The 21054-nt window shown below is 28.8% G+C and overlaps 2 protein-coding genes across 4 annotated transcripts in view; both read right to left on the bottom strand.

Annotated features, from left to right (window-relative positions):
- Nucleotides 1-18225, bottom strand: part of LOC107442774 (deoxynucleotidyltransferase terminal-interacting protein 2) — a 23964-nt gene extending 5739 nt beyond the window's left edge. The window contains exons 1-6 of one of the 3 annotated variants that reach the window (XM_016056413.3): nt 18136-18220; nt 17333-17839; nt 15657-15780; nt 14338-14473; nt 11816-11911; nt 2788-2952 (exon numbers count right to left, since the gene is read on the bottom strand). In XM_016056413.3, the coding sequence (XP_015911899.1) occupies nt 2788-2952; nt 11816-11911; nt 14338-14473; nt 15657-15780; nt 17333-17348 (537 nt within the window). In that variant the 5' untranslated portion in view covers nt 17349-17839; nt 18136-18220. Of the gene's footprint in view, nt 1-2787; nt 2953-11815; nt 11912-14337; nt 14474-15656; nt 15781-17332; nt 17840-18009 lie in introns of all 3 variants that reach the window. The other 2 variants (XM_071184568.1, XM_016056416.3) reach the window with 2 other exon arrangements.
- Nucleotides 17359-17814, bottom strand: LOC107442767 (Uxt prefoldin-like subunit). Its single transcript, XM_016056407.1, has one exon. The coding sequence runs from the start codon at nt 17812-17814 to the stop codon at nt 17359-17361; it is 456 nt and encodes a 151-aa protein (XP_015911893.1).
- Nucleotides 18226-21054: the final 2829 nt, after the last annotated feature.

Below are 21054 nucleotides of genomic sequence, written 5' to 3'. Positions count from 1 at the left end.
ACTTTGATATAAGTAAATGATTAGAAAATTTTTTTTGGAAAAGGAGTTAATTAACTCATCATCAAAATTTTAAATTATAATTGCTGTTATTTATGCTATAAAATGCAAAATTCTTATCAAATGAAAAATAATTATCTAAACAGTTGCTGATTGTCATTTAATTTTTCAAACTAAAATAGCAATTTTGTATGTTAAGGAGTTACTATATATTTCTACTTCACCGTTATTGATATGTTTCACAGGGCTCTAGTTAGATTAGACTATAATATGAACATAATGATTCTGCCCATTGTAGTTTTTTTTTCCCCCAAAATAATTTAAAAAGTAATATTACTGATACATTTGCTATAAATCACATAACAGTATTTATTAAAAGAAATGAAATATTTATGTATATACTCAGTAGTTTTAATTTGCTAAACCAGGTAGTTTTTCAAGTAATAAGTCTCTTATGTGAACTGAGGAAAAATATAATTTCCAGCTTTATTTTTTCAATTGGTAATTTTTATTTTCACTAAATGTTAAGTATCAATATAATAATAGATTAGTACACAATTGTATGTCAACACATTATTTATTATCTTAAACTGCCTGGAATTTATTATTAAAAGGTTGCGCTTGCGTAAAATTTACTAGTGTAGAAATTCAGCTTTTTTGCCTTTTGGCTAATCTCATCCCTGAGTTTGGAGAATATGTTGATGAAAATTTTTAAATAACCACAAAATAAATTTAAAGTTATTATATCATATTACAAGATTCTTAGCTGTAAAACTCACTAAGCACTACACGTATTTTATATTTTGAAAAACTCAAAATGCAGAACATGGATAACTGCACATCTATAACAGAATTTATTCTTACTTAAAAAAACTAGTATAGTGACTAATGAGCTATCTAGTTTGCTACTTGATAATTTGTATGGTTCTCCAGAGAGTAAAGATGAGTGTTTAGTTAAATTTACACAATGTGCATAAAAAATTTCTCCACAAAGCAATATCTTTTGAAATATCAGAAAGATTGCTAGATGTGCACTGCGATTGCTATCTTCCTGTGTTTTGTTTAACTTTTTTTAATATAATTAATTCTACATGCACTAACAATAATGCTGAGTTATTAATGGCAATAATATTGATTACCAGCAATCAGTTACTAAAATACATATAACTGCAAGTAACTGATAACACTTTAATCCTAATTATTAGCAATAATAACATTATGTTTTTATAGCAAGTTTTTGATTATTTGTAATCAACTACACTTGGCTCAACTCTGATAACTAGGTACTCCGAGGGTCACTCATTGATGACACTGATTTTTTGTATCCAACATGCAGTTCTTGTATCCAACATGTAGTATTTGTATCCAACATGTTGGATTGCACGGCAGAAATCTGTGTATTTCATACAAATGATAGTGACAAGAAAATATGTGTTTATGGTGATTTGACAATAGATAGTATCAATAAAATTTCCTTTTTACTCAGCAAAATTAGGCAGTGCCAATTTGAGTTACCAGATTTGAAACGTTTGATAAATTGGATAGGTTAACTATAAATACACAAAAGTTAAATTACTAAGTTGAATTGCACATTACAGAGAAAAACATTTCTTCTTTGCTTGGACACAAATTTTTCTTAAAATGACTAACATCAACCACTTCAAAAGTAAAAGATGGTTAAAATACTAAACTAATAGATCATGCCAAAATATTTTACCAAAACAGATCAATCAGAAAGACGAAAATTTTATTCTTAAAATGTTACTTTTAAATATGCTTTGTGATTAGACCATTTCAATTTTTTTAAGAGATTAATTTATAAAAAGGCATTTTCATGTTATAAGAATTTTTTTTTCATGTATTTCTAATAATATAAAGTTTAAAAAAAATTCTAACGTAATGTTGTGAATTAATATACCTTTTTATGCCAAACCTAAATTTTTAAAAAAAATTTATGTAGGACACTAAAGTAGTTTAAGTCATATCTTTAAATTTTTATTTTTTGGTAACTATCTCCAAAAATACATATTTTTGCATAAAAAATGAATGCAATTAACATACTGTACAATGTCTCGGAAATAAAAATAAGCATGATAGTCGTTTATTGGCTAAAAAAAAATCAAAGAGAGAAAACCTTTACCTTTAACTTGTTAAACACTAAACTATATCAGGCAGGCTTTTTTAAATCGAGATTTGCATGAAAACTTACGGAGATCAAATTACTTAACTAAACTGAATAATTTAAACAAATTTTGAATTTTAATAAAAAACAAGAAAATCTTTACAACTTTAGCACCTGAAATTTGACTTAAAAATATCCAGCAACTTTTTTCTACAAACTGATTATTAAGTAACATAATTTGACTGAAATCTATAAAAAAAATAAAGAATAATTTTTGAGTGATTCTAAGCAAGAGCTTTTAATTCCTAAATTTTTTCTTTTCTCTTCAGAGCTTATTATATTTGTCACTAAATAAAACTAACCTACCGAAGAATTTGAGGATCAATCTGCATATGAATATCAACTTTAAAGAAATGTTACGTTTTTAATACATTCTAACTATTGAAACTATTGCTGAAAGTAATGAAATTTAATGTTGAAATAAAATTATTTATAAACACAATAAATTCATTAAAATTTATGCACATATTTGTTGTAAATTTGGTATATTTGTTGTAAATTAACACAAATGTTTTGCATTGAAAGAGAGTAAGATGATTAGCAATATAATTTTACTAATGTGTAAAAAGCCTGAATTTCCAAAAAGATGTAGAGAAAAAAAAACTTACTTGGAAATATTTAGGATTGCCTTTCACAGCACTGCGTTTATAGAATTGCTTTGGATCTAAAGCTTGCCTCATTTGAATTACTAACAGGTCATTCTTTTTTTCATCAGTCATCTCAGGAGCGGGCATATTAAACCAAGAAAATCCTTTCGTCTTGTCTCTCTCTTTCTAAATTGAATAAAAAAATAAGAAAGATAGTATAGTATGAGTAGCATATTAATATGATGCAATACACAATACCCATCAATTTCAAGAGAAAACACATGCACATTGACATTAAAACTGGAATAAATAAATGAAATGTGTGAGTTATTTCACAATATTCATAAGTCTTATACAAGATATTTCTCAGCCAAATTTTGAAATTTTTCCTCCCTTTAAAAACTAAAAAAAATTTCACTTACTTTTACTACATTTCCTTTAGCTAACTTAATGTAGAACTTTTTTTAAGAGTCATTTGTCTGCTTTTTATATGATATTTTTCTACCAAAATAACATTACATTTCTTTTATATACAGTGAAACCTCCGTTAAACGGACATTCATGGGACCAAAAAATTTGTCCGTTTATGAGAGTTGTCCGTTTACGGGAAGGGTACCCTAATAACGAAATTTAATACCGTAAATTGTTTTTAGAATATTCTCAAAGATGTAGAAATAATAAAATAATATCTACAAGGATACTGTAAATATCTACAAGAGTATTTATTTAAACAATAAGAAAGATAAAAAAGAATATATAAAGAAGTTTGATATAAATACATAATTCTGGATGTAGCTACAGATAAATAAATATAATTTTCCTATTAGCATAGATACTCAAGTTAGACATATGATACCAAATAGGAGCGTACTGTCCTCAGTCCGTTTCAATTATTAGGTTCACATCCCCTTACACCTACTTATCATTTGATAGGGAACATGGTTAATACCTTCTTGGAAAATAAACCTCCCATGATTCACAGAAAAAAAAGTAATGCATACCTGTAAGTCATGAGGACCTATGGAGATGATTATTCACAATTGATCAGCTATCAAGTGTCTGAATAAATGTTTCATTTATATAAACACCTCAAAGATTATACTTCTGTTCTTTTTTTTTTACCCCAGTTGTGTTAAATACAGTCTTCAAATTGATAAGAAAATTAAAGAAATTTTCAATGGGGAAGAAGCATTGAGAGAAGTCATTTCAACTTGAGGGGTCTCATAACCTGTGTGGTCCAGATGAAAAGATCAAAAGATGCCGATGTCAGAATTATTTCAGGAGTGCAGTACCATTTTCTCTCCTTTCTTTACAAAGATAAGGCAAGGTGACAGGAGAAAGATTGATTTTTCGGTGGTGAAATAGCTTAACAATATTTTTAGTTATGGATAAGGCAAAAAGTTTTATTTACATGCTTTAAAAATGGTGAAAAGTTGAATTTTTTTAGCTTGCAATTTATTTAGAAAAAGTAGTGTCCGGTTTGTAGAGATAAAAAACAACGTTTCAGGACCAAAATGACTGTCCGCGTCCGGTTACGGGAGTGTCCGCTTTGCGGAGAATGTACGTAATGGTTTATTCATAGAAGATTCCCGGGGAATTAAAAATATGTCTGTATTGGGAGGCGTCCGTTTTGCAGGAGTGTCCATAACAGGAGGTTTCACTGTATATATAATTGCAATTTATGTAACTGAAAAGAAAAATAGTTCAGTTATATCGAAAGTTATTTTTTTGAAACCAATTCAGTATTGTTAATCAGGAATCGCAATTACTGTAGAATGAGAATGGCTGATATGATTACATATGAAGAAAAAAAGTGTTATACAATGCAAACACCGGAAAAATATATTTAATATAAAAGATAACTATATAAATTTTAAATATTATACTTACTAACGTTTATATAGCATTTATACTTTTAAAAAATAAGCATTTAAAAAATATGCCAATAAAATATGAAAACAAAAGAAAGTAATAATTCTTAATATTCTGCATTCCTTATTTCAAAATTTAAAAAAAGAAAATTAATCTCATGTTGAATTTTTAATAACTCAATGATTTTCCAGATTTCATTATTATGACAAATTAATAAAAATTTTATTTGTATTGATAAATCTTTTATACAGATAAAAAAATTTATAAAATTATCAGGCACATTAATTCTGTACAACATGAATCTTTAAAATTATAAATATTTGAATCATGAAGTCCTACTTGTTTAGCCTGTATTATTTTTTTTTCACTTATTTTTTTAAATTAATTTTTTCTCCCAGTCTCTATTTGATTTCATAGGATGTTTCATCCAAGAGGCACAAGACTTCCTTCTGTGAAAATTACTATGTAATTTAGGGTATTTTTCTTCCTTAACAGGTAATCCTAACAATTTGTCAGCTATTTCTCTCTTCTTTTTTTTTAATTAAAAAAAAACAGTATTACCTTTTTTGTTATTGCAATGAATTAAGTTATAAATTTGTAACAAGAACAGGAAGTTTATAAATTAAACAACATATCTTATAGAATTGCAGATTAAAATTGCTGAAATTGTATAAATGAAAAATTGTTAAACAAAAATGTTTTTAAGGCAGAATATTTTTTTATTTTTGTAATTGAAACTAACTTTGGTTCAATATTTTAAGGAATGTACCAAGAATATTTTTGTTTGATATGGAAAAAAAAACTATCAAAATGTATTAAAAAAATGCATTAGATTATTCACTTAATACATAAAATTTACAAATAAATGTAACTTATCAAAAACAAAATATTCGTGAATACAGACAGTAACAAGCAGGGTTTTAAAATGAAATATGAGACCTATAACACAGAATGTCCTAAAAACTTTATTTTATCTAAGATTTTTTCACAGCTTTGCATACTTACGTAAATGTAGGACAAAAAAATTAAATTATTTAATCTTTTATTTAATATATACATTAATTTATTTGTCCTTTCTTTAACATTAATTAGAACAATGCATCTACCAAAGTGCACACTTTGAGTATCACTGGCCTTAGTTTATTAATATAGAAAATAAGGTAAATATTTATGAATTATTATTAGCTTAGTTTTAAATAAATAAAAAGGAGAAATAGTTGCCTTATAGCTTGGAAAAAATATTTTAGAAAATTACTATGTACAAAATTTTTAAAAATATATATTGTTGCTATGTTGATTTTTATATTACTACACATTGTTGCTTAAATCTCACGCATTCTACTTAAATAATTAAACAGGATTAAAAGAAAAGTACACTTTCTTTAAAATCTTTCGACCAGCCAAGTAAATTACAAATAAGAATTTTATTTTTCTTAAATATTGCAACAAAAGAGTGAATCTGTGATGTTTTTAAGAAAACAATGACAAGTACGGTTTTGCAAGAAAAAACTCTAAAAATAAAATATTTTACAAAGTTAATTAATATTTGACAGATTATTACTTTTAATATACATCATTATCTTGAATGATAGATAATAGGTAACAAGAGACACATAACAAGTCAACAACAAGTCATTTGCAGGAAACTAAATATGCTTTATGATAATATGAAACAGATAACTCTTACATTGTAAATCATTTAATAATATAATTGGATGCATTTAGCAGGGTGTCTACTCAAAATTTTTTTATAATTTCCCTGACTTTTCCAGGTTTTCCATACATCAATCAAGAAATTTCCAGGTTTCCCTTTAGGGAATTAGAGCCATAAAGATATTAGTTTTCCAAAACAAAACCACTTCTCAGATATTGATAATTGAATATAATTCATATTCGAAATTAAAAACCAAGCAAAAGACTTAAAATAACACTTTTTAAATTTATTTTTAGTATAAATTGTATTTTGAAAATTTCCTTAATATGAAACTACACATTCAAGCATAATAACTTAAGCCATAGCCTTATTTATTAAAAAGGAATTTAAATTAAAGAATACAATTTTTTCAAACAAAAATAAAATTCTTATATTTAAAAAAACACAAAATAAGATTTAAATACTACAGTAATAGAAAGGTAAAAATTTTATTCAAATTTCTTTTTACAAATTATTTTCAATTTGCCCCTTAACTACATATACTTTTATAAACAAAGACAAAATCTGAATTTGTTAAAAGTCACAATAAAAATAAAATTAATGATAAAGATCCTTTATCATGCCATCAAGTTCAGCTAACTGTCTCTCTGCTTCTTGCTGGATTTTCGTTTTCTTCACTTTAAGTTCTTTTATTTCCTCAGCAGCCCGCTTTTTCTTAGTTGCTAGTTCTTCTGATTCTTTCTCCATAAGTTTTTTTGCTTTTAGCTCTTCATGATAGCAACTATGAGCATTTCTTGCTGCAAGTATCATCTTTTTAGTTACATCTATCTTAAATAAACCTCCAGCATTACTAATACCATCATATACAGTTCTTAAAGCAACTACTGACTTTTCTTGCATGTTCTCAATAAGCAAAGCTTTATTAATACTAAAACCACTTTCCACAGCAGCATTTCCATGAGACATAATTAAAATATTTTTAATGAAAACGAACAAGTTTTGATAGTTTGTGCTTTCAGCCATCAATGAAGAATAGAAGACATCTAATCTTCCACTCTCACGCTTAAATTCCGACATTTCTTTTCTAACGTGATAGTCTTAAATAAACTTAGAAAATTCTGATTTTACTTTATCAGCAGTGACTGCTGACATTTGATTGCAATCAACGAAACAATCCAAAGCCATTTCTATCTTTTTAATGCAGGATGAATTTGAAACAGATATAATTGTTGGGGACAGACCACTTATGCCTCTCACAAGCTTGAAACGCAGCGGATTCCTTTCCATCAATTTTAGAGTCATTTTTTGTAAAAATAAGAGACACTCTCTCTTAAAAATAGACTTAGCAGTATCTGTGGCTTTGCTTTCTTTAAGACTACGTCTGGCTGCAAATCCAATGTCCACGTCTGTAATTGGTAGAAGGTTACATTTTTGGGTGACATCTACTTTCATCAACTTCATTGCGGAATCATTCTGCTCTATAACAGATTTTTTAACAAATCTCCTCATTAAATTGCTAAGCATCAAGTACATTTCTTCATACAAGAAAGGTGCCATTGGTTTATCAGTCTGGAACCTCATTAAAAAGCCGCAAACTTATGATGACACAGAAAAAAAAAAGCCTAATTTTGCCTCTAACAGCTCAGTACATTTTAGCATTGATTTTACAGTGTCATAAGTCTTTGTATTTGGTTCAATCCCTTCAGCTTCCACCTTTTGGATAAAGACTCTTAATGGTGGCAAAATCTCTAAAGCTCTCTGTGCCACAGCTGAACTTTCAACCCAACGAATAGAACAAAATTTCAGGGGGAAGACATTACTTTTTGTAAAATGCACAAAATCAGCACGTCTGGCAGGTGAATCTTTAAACAAGTTAAAGACAGCATAGAGAAACTTATTTAAATCCCAGGAAGTACATTTATGTCCTGTCTTGAAAGCGCCATGAACAATATGAAGACCACAAGAACCAATATTCAAAAGAGATTTAGAGCCAGATTGCTCCTGCAAATCACTTTGTAGTAATGAATGCAACTTTAGATTCACATTTGGGCCATCCATAGAGAGTTGAAGTATTTTCTTCATAACAGGATCAGGTATAGAACTTTTCAGAGCATTAAATAAAGATTCTGCATCTGAATGCCCTAGGAAAACAGATGTCAAATAACGTGTTACAACGGTATTCATATTTTTCTGCCAAAACCTGACATGTATGTCCATTTGACCTTTCTGGACAACTTTGTTTAATGATTCATCAAAACATACAACGCATGATTCTAAATCTGAAGATGAAAGAACAGCGATTAATTCATCTCTAAAAAAAGGAGCCAATCCAAAACAAATTGTATATGATGTCTTGTCTTTTTTCAGCTTCAATTTCTGAGCAATGTCACTATCAGGAAACATCATTTTAAATATATCAGACAAGTCTGAATTTGAGCGAAAAGAGGAATGGGTCATCACTGTGCGAAGACACCATATTATTTCAGCTTTACTTACTTGGTCATTGAGGAAGTATTTATCTATAATTTTTTTAGAACCTTTAGAAGAATTTCCTTCCACAGACTCCGTATTAACAAGCACTGAAGAACTGGTCGAGGGCACTGACTCTGCTATCACAGGAACAGAAAAACTGTTCGAAGGCATTGATGCTGTACTCACAGGCACTGAAGAACTAATTGCAGGTTTTTTTTACAAACTGCTGCATAAGCATATTTGAAGAATTTTTAAATCCAATATTTTTCTGATGCTTTGGTCCTCTTTCGTGACTTATAATGGCTTGTCTTCCCATATTGCTCAAAGAAATAGTTTTGTTACATGCTGAACATATAGCAGCACCTGGATTTTTTTCATAAGGTTTCAGCCATTTTGACCAGTTAGGGTTAAGTTTTTCATCACACCAATCAGAATTAAACACAGTTTTCCTTGAAGACATTTTCCAGACCAAAAACAGATTTTTACAAAAAAAAAAGATAAAAAAATTTCTACAAATCAAATAATCACCTAAGCAGTAAAATTTAGCAATACAACCTAAAAACCAGTTTACCCTTACTTGGAATAGTTCATCTTTTATAGGTAAGTAAGAACTAAGCAGCTTTTCATTGTCAATTGAAGAACCCACCACCCCTAAAATTGCTTGACAAACCTACAATTGACACACCCACCATTGCTTATAACTGCCTGAGGGAGGGAGGGAGAAAGGAAATAAACAACTGAAATTGGGGGTAAATCCAACCCCCAAGGGAGACTGGAATTCATAGTTGTGAACAAAAGGGAGGGAGAAAGAACTGCTTAAAGAAAAGTAGCTTCTTTTACCAATTAAAAAAAAATTGAAAAGAAATTTCATTTTCATACAAATCTGTTTTTTAAGGAAATTTTTTTTCCATCTTTTTATTCAAAAAGTTTAAAAAATTTCCAGGTTTTTCTAAGAAAAATGTAAATTTCCCTGACTTTTCCAGAACAAAAAATTTCCCTGACTTTTCCAGGTTTTCCAGACGGGTAGACACCCTGATTTAGGTGCTATTGTGAGAATCTTGCAGAAGGTGCACTTAGCATTCGAAACAAAGTCATTTTTTTATTAAAAGATTTTATAATTTTGAGGTTAAAGTTGTGTTCATTGAAAAAATGAAAGGCTTTATTTTATTACTTCATTGTGTTCCTTAAAATTGTCATGTGCTGAAATTGTTGGTTCTAATGCCACTTGCCACACGGGCAAGCCTGCTTGGTGAAACCGAGCAAATTTAAGGCAGCGTGTGCGATTCTTGTTTTTCAGTGTCACCATCTATGGCCAGGAGTTCGACTTCAGCCACATCATATGTCACATCTGTTTGTAAGGCGGACCCATTCATACATCCACAGATCGTAATTTTGACCTGAATTAGAGAACGATTGATCTCCAATCCAGTACCCCCAGAGGTATCGATTTGTTATGGGAACATGGAGGACTTTGCGAATCGACAGAATTTTAACGTGCATCAGCCACCAACCACACGGGGAGTCTTTGGCTGGCAGGGTTAAAACGTACGAACTCTCGGACTTGGGCCCAGCGCCCTACCAACCAGGCTATCACGGCCTGCTGAAATTGTACTTATGTTTGTGTCCTTATAATAAAAATAGACATAATAAAAATATATATAATAAATATATATAATAAATATATATAATAAATATATATAATGCATAAACATAAAATATAAAATTTTAGAAGAGAACAAGAATAAAAACAGAGAACAAAAGAGAACAAGAATAAAAATAAATATTATAAATTAAAGAGTCTCCTGTCATTATTAGAAAAATACTTAAAAATTTATGCATATTAAATTTTAATTGTCAACAAAACCTAATTAAAAAGAATAATATAAAATAAATATATAAATATTTTTGCTCCACATAATTTGAAACACAAATTAGTCAATTTTTAATAAAAATATTGGAAAAAGAATGCTTCAGATTGTTAATGAAAATTATATTAACAAACTACACTATAGGGGGGGGGAATACAAATTAACATATATTTTAAAATACTTTTAAAAGCATATATTTTTAATAATTTATATACTAGATGGTTATAGTTAAAGTCACCCTATTCAGACTTGTCATTTTAAAAACACATAATGTCCAAAATTTAAAAAAAAATTATAAAAAAGTTAACTATGGCTGGAATTTATTTAAAAGCAGAAAAGGAAGAAATAAATTAACTTGATAAGAAATTCCAATCATAGTTCAAACAAATATTATAAGCTATACAGTGTCTATTATATTTCAGACATAGACATTTATTTGATATAAATAGCCAATCATTATATTAAATCATGAAATCTATGTATTCACATAGATTAAAAATCCCAATCACAATCTTAAATTCATATTTCTCTCTTGTAAAATGTCGATAGTTTAGTCATGACCTCTCCCTAGACTAAACTTAAAACTTCTGAAGTTGCATTTGCCTACAAACTTCTCTTCACAGAAGTTCAAACCACAGATTTTTGAATTTATATTTTTTGAACTTAAGAATATTCTATGAACTATTCAATGAATTCACAATATAGTAAAAAGGAAAAGATGACAAATGAAAGCTACATAATTTTGTTGTTGATGACATATTCATAGTTTTTTGTTTTTTTTATTATTATTATTATTAATTTAAAGTAAGATTGAAAACTTTTTTAGCCCTAATAACTTGTGAAAATTATCATCAAATGTTAAATTATCATAGGAAAATACTTCTGACAAGATTTAAGAATCCCTAATTAGGAACAATATACTAGAGCATATGTTTATCATAATTTAAGCATGCTAAAATCAATCTTTTAAAATTCGAAAAAGCATAAACTAGAATATGATTTTAAAAAAAGTAGTATAAAAATTTAAATAAACCATAAAAAATAAAATCATAACCAACAAATAAAATATAATAATAAACAATGTAATAATAAACCACCAAATTAAATGAGATATATGTTGCAATTATCCTAGGTTTAAAAAAAAAAAAAAAAAAACACAATAAGATGTAAGAAATTTTCATACCAATCCTTCTTTTCTTCTCTTGTGTTTAAGTTGAAAAACAGGAACCTCTTCAAGCTTTTCGAATCCAGGTTGTAAAACTATGCTCTTCTCTGCATTCTATTTTGAGAAACAGCAACAAAAATTTAAATAAAGAACTAATATTAATTATAATAAAAAAAGTATTATGATACTTCATATTTTACTTAATACTCAAGTGCTACTCTTGCAAAGTTATAATATTGAAGCTTTTTTTTTCTCATAAATTTGTTTAATTTCATTAAGCTGCAGTAGCTGAAACATTTATTCAGAATACTATAGATTATTATATAATACTATATAGATTATAATATAATTATTACTATAATACAGAATTGCTACCGGTATGTTTCCCAAAAAATAAAATATTACAGATAAAATAAATAAAAAATACTCTAAATAAATTTAATAAATGGTCCTTATCTTAGCTGTTTCAAATTAGTTAATTTGATACAATTCATTTCTAGAGTCAATCTAAAAATTTAATATTCTTTTAAAATTAATATAAATAAAATCTCGGTTTAGGACTGAAAAAAAAATGACTATGTACGAGAGCAGTCCATTTACAGAAAAGGTACACTAACAATGAAATTCAAAGTCATAAATTATTGTTAAAATAATTGCAATGATAAAGAAATAATTGAATCATCGATATTAACTATTCACATTAATATTTAGTTAAACTTAAATTATAATATTTACAATACAAAAAGAATGAATGAAGAAATTTGATAGATATATACATAATTTCAGATGTAGCTACAGGGAAATTAAAAAATTTTTCCTATTTACACATATATTCAAGTTAGTCATATGATACTGACTAGATGCTTTTAGTCCTGCATCACTTCCTCAGTTGAATTCCAATTATTAGCTTTACAACTCTAACACTTCCCCATCACTTGAAAGTAATTGCGACAATATCTCTTTGAAAGTAATCTGTCTGTGATGCATAGAATAAAAAGAAAGCGATAATATCTATCTATAAGGTACCAGGCTATATAAAGTTGTGGTTTTTGTGCCAACATAAAGTTTACATTTACATGAACAAGATGACTAGATTTCTGTTCTCTTTTTGTAATCCAGCAATAGATTAGAAATAAGAATTTTAAGTGGGTAAGAGGAATTTGGAGCATAAAAGTATCGCTTGAACTTGTTCGGTCTCAAAACCTGTTTCATCCATTTGAAAAGATCAAAAAGATCACAGGCCAAAATATTTCACAGGAGCAGTATCATTTATTTTTTTTCTTTATTTTTTTTAAGGTAAAGGAAGGTGACAAGAGAATGATTGATTCCTCAATAGTGAAATACCTTTAAAAAAAATTTTAGTTACAGATAAGGCAATAAATTTATATGCTTTAAAAATGGTGAAATGATATATATATGGCGATGTCTGATTAGAAGAGATAGCAAATAATATATGGACCACAAATGACTGTTTGTGTACAGTTACTGCTTTGCAAGATGGTAATACATAATGGTTTCTATATAGAAGAGGTAATGTGAGGTTTCACTGCGACTGGATTTAATAATATTTAATATGGATGGTAAAAAGAATTTCTTTACAACAGTAAAACATGCCGATTGTGTACCAATCTAAGGTTACAATTGACAATTTTACGGTGAAATAAAGGGTTGCTGACAGCTTCAAAATAATAATTTTTTGATGATTTTTTTATAACAGATTTACACTGCAAGATTTTTCAACAAAAAATAAGCACCTTTTAAGTACTTTTTAAGCACTCAATGAATATTTTTAATCACTTTCCAAAAAAAAAAAATCCTTGTTAGGATCTGTGCAGTAATAAAAATTATTTTTTTCGATTGTTTAAAGTTCTTAATTTATAAACATAAAAATCAATAAAATTCACAAACATTTTCAAAAACTTTACATAATTATGATAAAGTAACTTGCTTCTAACAAATTTTGCAGAGAAAATTGTGAAAATCGTACATTCTTTTTGTAATTTAGAACGACAATTGATGCAGCAAAGAAAAAAAAATCTCTTTTTGAAAGATAAAAAATTAAGCACTTTTTACAAACCTCGAATAAAAAAAGTACTTTTAAAAATGTAAATCAAAAATAAGCACCTTTAAGCACTTTTTAAAAACACTACCCACCCTGTATAACATCAATATTTTAAGAAAAGTTCAAATGCAATTTTTATGCCTTCAATGATACATTATTTGCAGGTTTAGTGATTCTTAATAAGAATAAAATAGGGGAAAAAAAGAAGAAAACCGTAAATATAGTGCTTGCAAATAATACTTCAAGAATCTGCAACACATATAAATAGTTAACAATAAAATGAGGTATGGTATGTATCAATCAAAAGCAGATGATTTACACTACATTCTAAAGTCATTAAAAATTTAAAAATACCTCAACTACATGTATTTGCTCACAAATTATACTATAATTAATAAATTATTTATTTAAGCATAATACAGCTCATTATAAACAAAACAAAAAAAAATTATATTTAGAAATGACTGTAAACAATTACTTCCTCTACAGATTTTTGCATCAGCTCCTTATGCTTTTGTACTTGATCATGTAAGTTTTCCCGCTCTGGATAAAGATCGACGTAACTGGTTTTATTATACTCTTCCCCTGCATTCATACTAGAAGAAAGCTGAATGCTGAAATAAAATTTTTTTCAAATTAAACCATATACACTTGCACAATTATTTAAAGATCAAAAATTTACAGTCTATCAAAATACATAACTGGAATAAAATCCATATACAAAAAAAATAAAGTAAGGAGATTAACAGATTTTATTATACTCTTCCCCTGCCTCTACACTCAAAGAAAACTAAATGCCGAAATAAAAATTTGCTTAACAATTAACCACATAATGCACAATTATTTAAACACCAAAAATGTAAAGTTTATCAAAAGAAATTACTGGAATTGAATTCATATATAGTGGAATATCTTAACACTCAGAGTATTATTTTTCTGAGCTTTAAGCAGGTGGCTTTCGAAAAATCGTAATGTCCTTCAATGGGAGTAGTACAAAGCAATGAAATTTCAGTCAAATCTTACCTTTGAAGGATTTATCATAACAAACAGCACAATGCTAGCTAAAAAGTACAATACCATTTAGAGATGGGCACTAATCAAAATAATATCTATTATTGAATCGAAAAAATCCAATAAAGTAGGAAATTAATAAGAAACTAAGATTTACACTTTTTAGAGAGAAGCACAATGAATTATGGTACTGAAAATAGTCATTAAAATAGCAGAAATGATTGTAAGAAATATCAAATAGGTTAATTTAATATATGCATTATTAAATTCAATTTCACATTATAAAGTGGCTCAAAGAAGTGTTACATATCTGTATTATCAGTGCTTGAAATTAACAATAGTCCATTGGTTCAAAAACTACTAAAACTTCGGCAGGACCACCATAAAATAATTATCAACGGTCCTGCAGATATTTAATGTCAAGAGTGTTTGTTTCTTTATTTCATATTTTGGTCTGCATTTTTATAACTAAATAGCATCTTTTATTATAGTTGTGACATTAAACATTTTTTGTATTGTAATTTTTCATTTAATTTTTTATTAATAAAAATCTAATAAAGACATGTAAACAAACCAATGAAAGGTATATGGACTATAAAACCTTTATTTGCAAGGAATATATATTATTTTATACACATGTATTATTGATATCACATTAAAAAGTGATTCTAGATACTATAGTACTCAAGTATCTGGATACTATACTGGAAACTCTAGTATCTGGATGATATTAAAAAATTAAAATTGCATAAAATATTTTGGAATACAAATATTAATAAAAAGTACCTTTTGTTATGGAAATTTGAACTTCCTATAGTTTCAGGAACTGATGATGATTCATACTTTTTAAACGCAGAAATTTCAAACTTTGGAATATCACAATCAGAGTCACTATCAGACTGTGTAAAAGCTGCAAAGACAAAATAATCTTAAATTAGTAATCTAGATTTTTTAAAAAAGAAGTAACTATTGCTAAATAATATTTTCTTTAACATAAATATATTTTATATATGAATCATATTACATATGCACCATTGCATAATTCATAATAAACTTTAAAAAAGAATATAATTATTTTATAGATTATTATGAAATTTTTTAAGATTGAAACGATTTCCTATTTACTTTAATTCGCAGGCCTATTCTTACTTATCTTGAATTCAACAATTCATTTACTATGTTTATTTATCAGACATAGACATAAAAAGTTTGGCCTGAATCATCAAGATCAGTGGCAGAAAAGATGGCATCTTTACTGATCCAAGAGTTTCCTTGTCTTCTGGATTGGTTCAAAATTACAAGGCTACGGAGTTGAACACTAGTAATCGTAAACACAAAGTTGGGTTGGCTGTTCAACCACAGTTATAAAATAAAAAAATCTGAGACCAAGAAAATAAATATATGAAAAAAATAGTGAAAGTAAAAATGAACAAAATATATTAAAAATTAATCATCTAAAAATTGTAAAATTCTAAAAAGAGCAAAAGATAGCATTTTATTTGATGGACAATTATATTATCAATAGATTAATGCAAAGCGCAGCACAACCCGAAGCATTTGAAATTTCAACATTTAAATTTACACCTCATCTTTGACATCATGAGAAAAGGGGGTGATGGAGCACCCTCATTAACTTTCCCGAAAAATTAAAAAACAGGTAGGAAAAGATCGAGGAAACAAAATGTTGGAACTAATTACTGTTGCCCAAAAATATTTATAAATTAAATATATGTGTTACAACTAAAAAAAAATTTTTTCCTTAAATTTAGGTAAAAGTAAAACCTTCGCAATTTACAATAACCTCAAGAAACAGTTGACACCACTTTCTTCCTTTTTTTCCAGACAGTGGACATTTTGCTCTCTCTCTTTGATGGCTCTGAGCCTGTCTTATGCTCATGGGGGAAGAAAATCAGCACTTAACTTTTTTCATCATATTAACTATTCAGAACCTACGCGTGGAACAATAAAATAAATAATAATAAAAAAATTAAAGGGCCGGAGTTTGATGCTGAAAAAGAAATTTTTTTTTCTTTTACCATTTTGCACATTTCAAACATACTTCAAGGTGGCAAATTTGTAGTCTAAGCACGAGTTTAGCAGGGGTCTGTCTAGGCCAAATTTACTACCATTTCGTGGTACCTTCACAAATTCAACTTTAGGAAAAACGGTAGTTTCACACAATACTTTTTCTTAAAATTTTATTTTTGTATCCCGTAAGAAACAATAAATCCATATTTTTGTGTTGATTCTTTAATATAATTTTTAATTTTCACAAATTATGCCTAATTTTTCACAAATTATGTCTAAATTTTCACAAAATAGGTACCTCTCAGAAAAATCGAGACAGACCCCTGTTTAGTGACATTTGTAAAACATTGCCATCATATTGGTATCAACCATTCTATTATACAAGCTTAAATACATCATGAAAATGAACAATAATTTCAATACAAATATTTTACCTGCAAGTTCCAACATAATTTTTTTTTTACAAAACTTCTCTCCTAGGTGTCTCAGTTACGTAAGTCAAATGTTGCAGCTCTCTCAAACCTTGCAAAATCAACTGTATATGAGCGTTAATCTCAGAACTCTTCTTCAAAGTATGATCAATTTTCTTCTTCAAGAAATCTATTTTCTTATCAATAAACTTAGTTGCCTCTTCCAATGTAAATTGGACAAAAATATCCAACCCAGTTTTGATAAATATATATTTAGTGTCAGTGATATTAGCTTGAGCGTAAAAATTGCAACCCAAATCTACTCTAGTCTTAATGGTTTCTTTATTTAATTCTGCTTCTTGTAAACGTTCAATTACAGTTTTTAATTGTTCTAAATCAAGAACTTCTTGGCAAAGATTCTCTCGCTGAGACAATACACACTTTAAGTCTTCTCTTAAAACGTCATTCAAATAGGTTTCATATTCTAAGATTTTTTTCTCGGTCATTACTCGTAACTATTCAACAGACTTTCTAAAATAAAAGGACAATATTTGCAATACAAAAATTTTACTAATAAACATAAAAATCAAATCCAAAGAAAGCCATCAAATCTAGGAATAGAAAGATTAAAACTCTACAATATTTTTAACTAGAACTTAAGAGTTAAATCAATTTTCAGTTCAAAACACAATAAAGCATACATATTTCATATTAAATGTCTATTATAAAACGTTAGACTGGACAAGTATAAAGTGTCACAAACATATTTAAATTAAAATACATAAAAATATCATGTTAAATAGTAAAAAAAGGAAAATTATTATCACTTTAAATCCATTAACGTGATTTGCATTGCGTGCATCCACATTTGTTTACATCACAAAACGCCGGAAGTGGAAAATTGAATATCTTACTTCAGTTCATTTCAGTTGTTGTTCAGGAAATTTTTAAGATGCATTTTTACTGCCATAGTGGAGGCTTCGGTAACTTAACGAAAACAGTGCTGAGTTTTGCGTTGGCGATCGAAATGGGCTGCAGGTGGAGCAGGGCAGTCTACAATATTTCAATACTTCACATACTTTCTCCATTAGCGAGTGGAGAGTAATAGGAGAAGGAAGAACGTTAGTTTCTGTCTTGATTTTCAAACGGAGGAAGAAAATTTAAGTTAGAATACTGTATAAAACTCAAAATTACATTTCACATAGCTATAAAAGAAAGATCGTGAAAATTATAGAAAATATTTCTGACAATGCAGCAATAACAATATAATTTTTTTAAATTCGAAAAATATTATGGAAGGGAAAAATTTTGTAGTACATTAGCATACAACTGAGAAGAGGAGAGGAGGGAAAGGAAGAGGGTCAAAACATAGAATCGGTCTTTTCCCCAAATGGAGCATTCGAGTGGTACGATTGCGAATAAAATATTGTCTGTTTGAAGTTATATTTTCACTTATTATGCATCAGAAATAAAAAAATGGCAAAAATTTGTTCTCTATTATGAAAAATACTAATGCACAATACGTCATTTTTTTTCAAATTCCAATACTTTATGATCATATGTTTAACTCCTTACACCATGATATATCTAAGTAGAAATATTTCATATGTTTCGGTGATATTTAAAGGAAGAAATGATAAGCATCTTTTCTATCAGTTTTGAAAAATTGAAGTTCAAATAATGAGTAAAATTTTTCAGAGTTTGAAAATGAAAGGTGGCGGGTGGGAGTTATTTCGAGATAATCTCCAAAGTATCAAATTATTTCTTGTGACATTAGCTCATTTATAGGCCGGATCCATATATGCATCAATTTATTCATCCACAGATCGTAATTTTGATCTAAACCAAAGAACGATCAATCTCCAATCCAGTATCCCCAGAGGTGTAATTTGTTATGGGAACATGAAGAACTTAACTTGCATCAGTCACCATTTACTACACGGGAGTCTTCGCCCCGCTGGGATCAAACTGACAACCTCTTAGACATAGGCCAAACGCCCAACCAAATTATCCCAGCCAGGTGTGTAGAAAAATGTACAAAAAGTTCGATGGAAAAAAAATACAATTCGATTATTAGTTCGAGAATGATTAACTAATAAAATTGGAGGGGAAACACGTTTGTTCGCTGAAATATACTACAGAAATGAAATTTGACGTGCTGATAGAACCATTTCAAATTAGAAAATTAACTAAAGTGTTTTCAAAATTCTTATTTGTTCGAAAGTTTTTTAAAGTTTAAACGTTTATTTGCATTTTTATTTCTTTAAATAATTATTTATCTATTATTGAAGAAAAATTGATCTCTCTCGCAATTTTCATTTTCTGAATTCGAGCTTGACCAATACCTCCTAAAAAAGAGAAGGCCTCAACGCGGGTTACCATAAACAAGAAATGTTATCCTTTAGTAGTCCAAACGTAATGTCATCTGTCATATTTACCACCACTGTGTAACTTTGCAGCCCGAACGTAGGGACATCTTTCTTATTTTTCAGCCACTCCTCAGTTTATGTTCGTTAAGTCGGACTATTAAATTTATTCGTGCTGAGGCCTTCTTTCTCCTAGGAGGTGTTGGCTTGACTTGCTGTCAAAAGTGAAAACAAAAAAAACAAGAAATGAATAAATAAAAGATGAGAGAGAGAGAGATTAAATGTTGCCAGATATAAATCTCACCATTTATACCGAAATTTTTAAAAATATAAAAGCAGAAGCGAGGCAAAAACTGTTTTCAATGCGAAGTTTTACATGCTATAAGGTAATCGTAATATATTGTTAACAAGTAAAATTACTTCGCATTTCTTTTTGTGACACATGTCCTGTATTCCTAAGTTAAATTATATTTTCAAGCACAGTTGATTGTTTTTCAAATCCATCTCTCCATTTCGTCACGATTGACGTATTAATAAAATGTGTTAACTCAAAATTTTAATAATTATACATCTTATAAACGAAATGATCCTTGTTTATCGCCTTTAAAGATAAAAACTTTTTAAGAAAGCCAAGGGGGAAGATCGGTTTACGTTCGCTGAAGCTGATTCTAAGAAAAAAATTTAATTTGCACACAAACATGAATTGCTTTTCCACAACACAGCCTGCTTTCCCCTTTGTTATAACCACTCGGGCAGGGATCGATTTTACCATATTATTGATTTGCCAAAACTTGGTAATGCTCAAAATGCAACAGATTAAATTCCCATAGTAATTTTTATAAAATATGTCATAAGAGCTGTGATGACTCAGGGGATAGAGCGTTCGCCTCCCATTTCCTGGGATCGACCCTGGTTCGATCCCAGCGATGGTTGGTCGATACGAATCTGCGCCCAACTTGCACCAACCACAGTGCTGACACGTGAAATATCCTCAGTGGTAGACGGATCATGGGTTAGAGTCTCCTTGCCGTCAGGTAACAGTGAAAAGTCCTCGTGATCTTCCTCTCCATGTAACGCAAATGCGGGTTAGTTCCATCAGTAAGTCCTCCACGAAGGAAAATTTCTCCCAATACTTGAGCCAGGAGTTTCCTTATCTTCCGGATTGGGTTCAAAATTAAAAGGCTATAGAGTTGAACATTAGTAGTCGTAAATCCAAAAATTGTTTCGGCTGTTCAACGACGGTTATAAAATATGTCATAAGAGCTCGATGGCTCAAGGGATAGAGCGTTCGCCTTCCAATCAGGTGAACTGGGGTTCGATCCCAGCGATACGAATTCCGCATCCGGCTTGCACCGACCACAGTGCTGACGTGAAATATCC

This window comes from Parasteatoda tepidariorum, chromosome 8, assembly GCF_043381705.1.
Source record: "Parasteatoda tepidariorum isolate YZ-2023 chromosome 8, CAS_Ptep_4.0, whole genome shotgun sequence".
In the NCBI taxonomy this organism is placed as follows: Eukaryota; Metazoa; Arthropoda; class Arachnida; order Araneae; family Theridiidae; genus Parasteatoda; species Parasteatoda tepidariorum.
The sequence above is the reverse complement of the archived record's forward strand: the minus strand, read 5'-3'. Positions and strand labels throughout refer to the sequence as shown.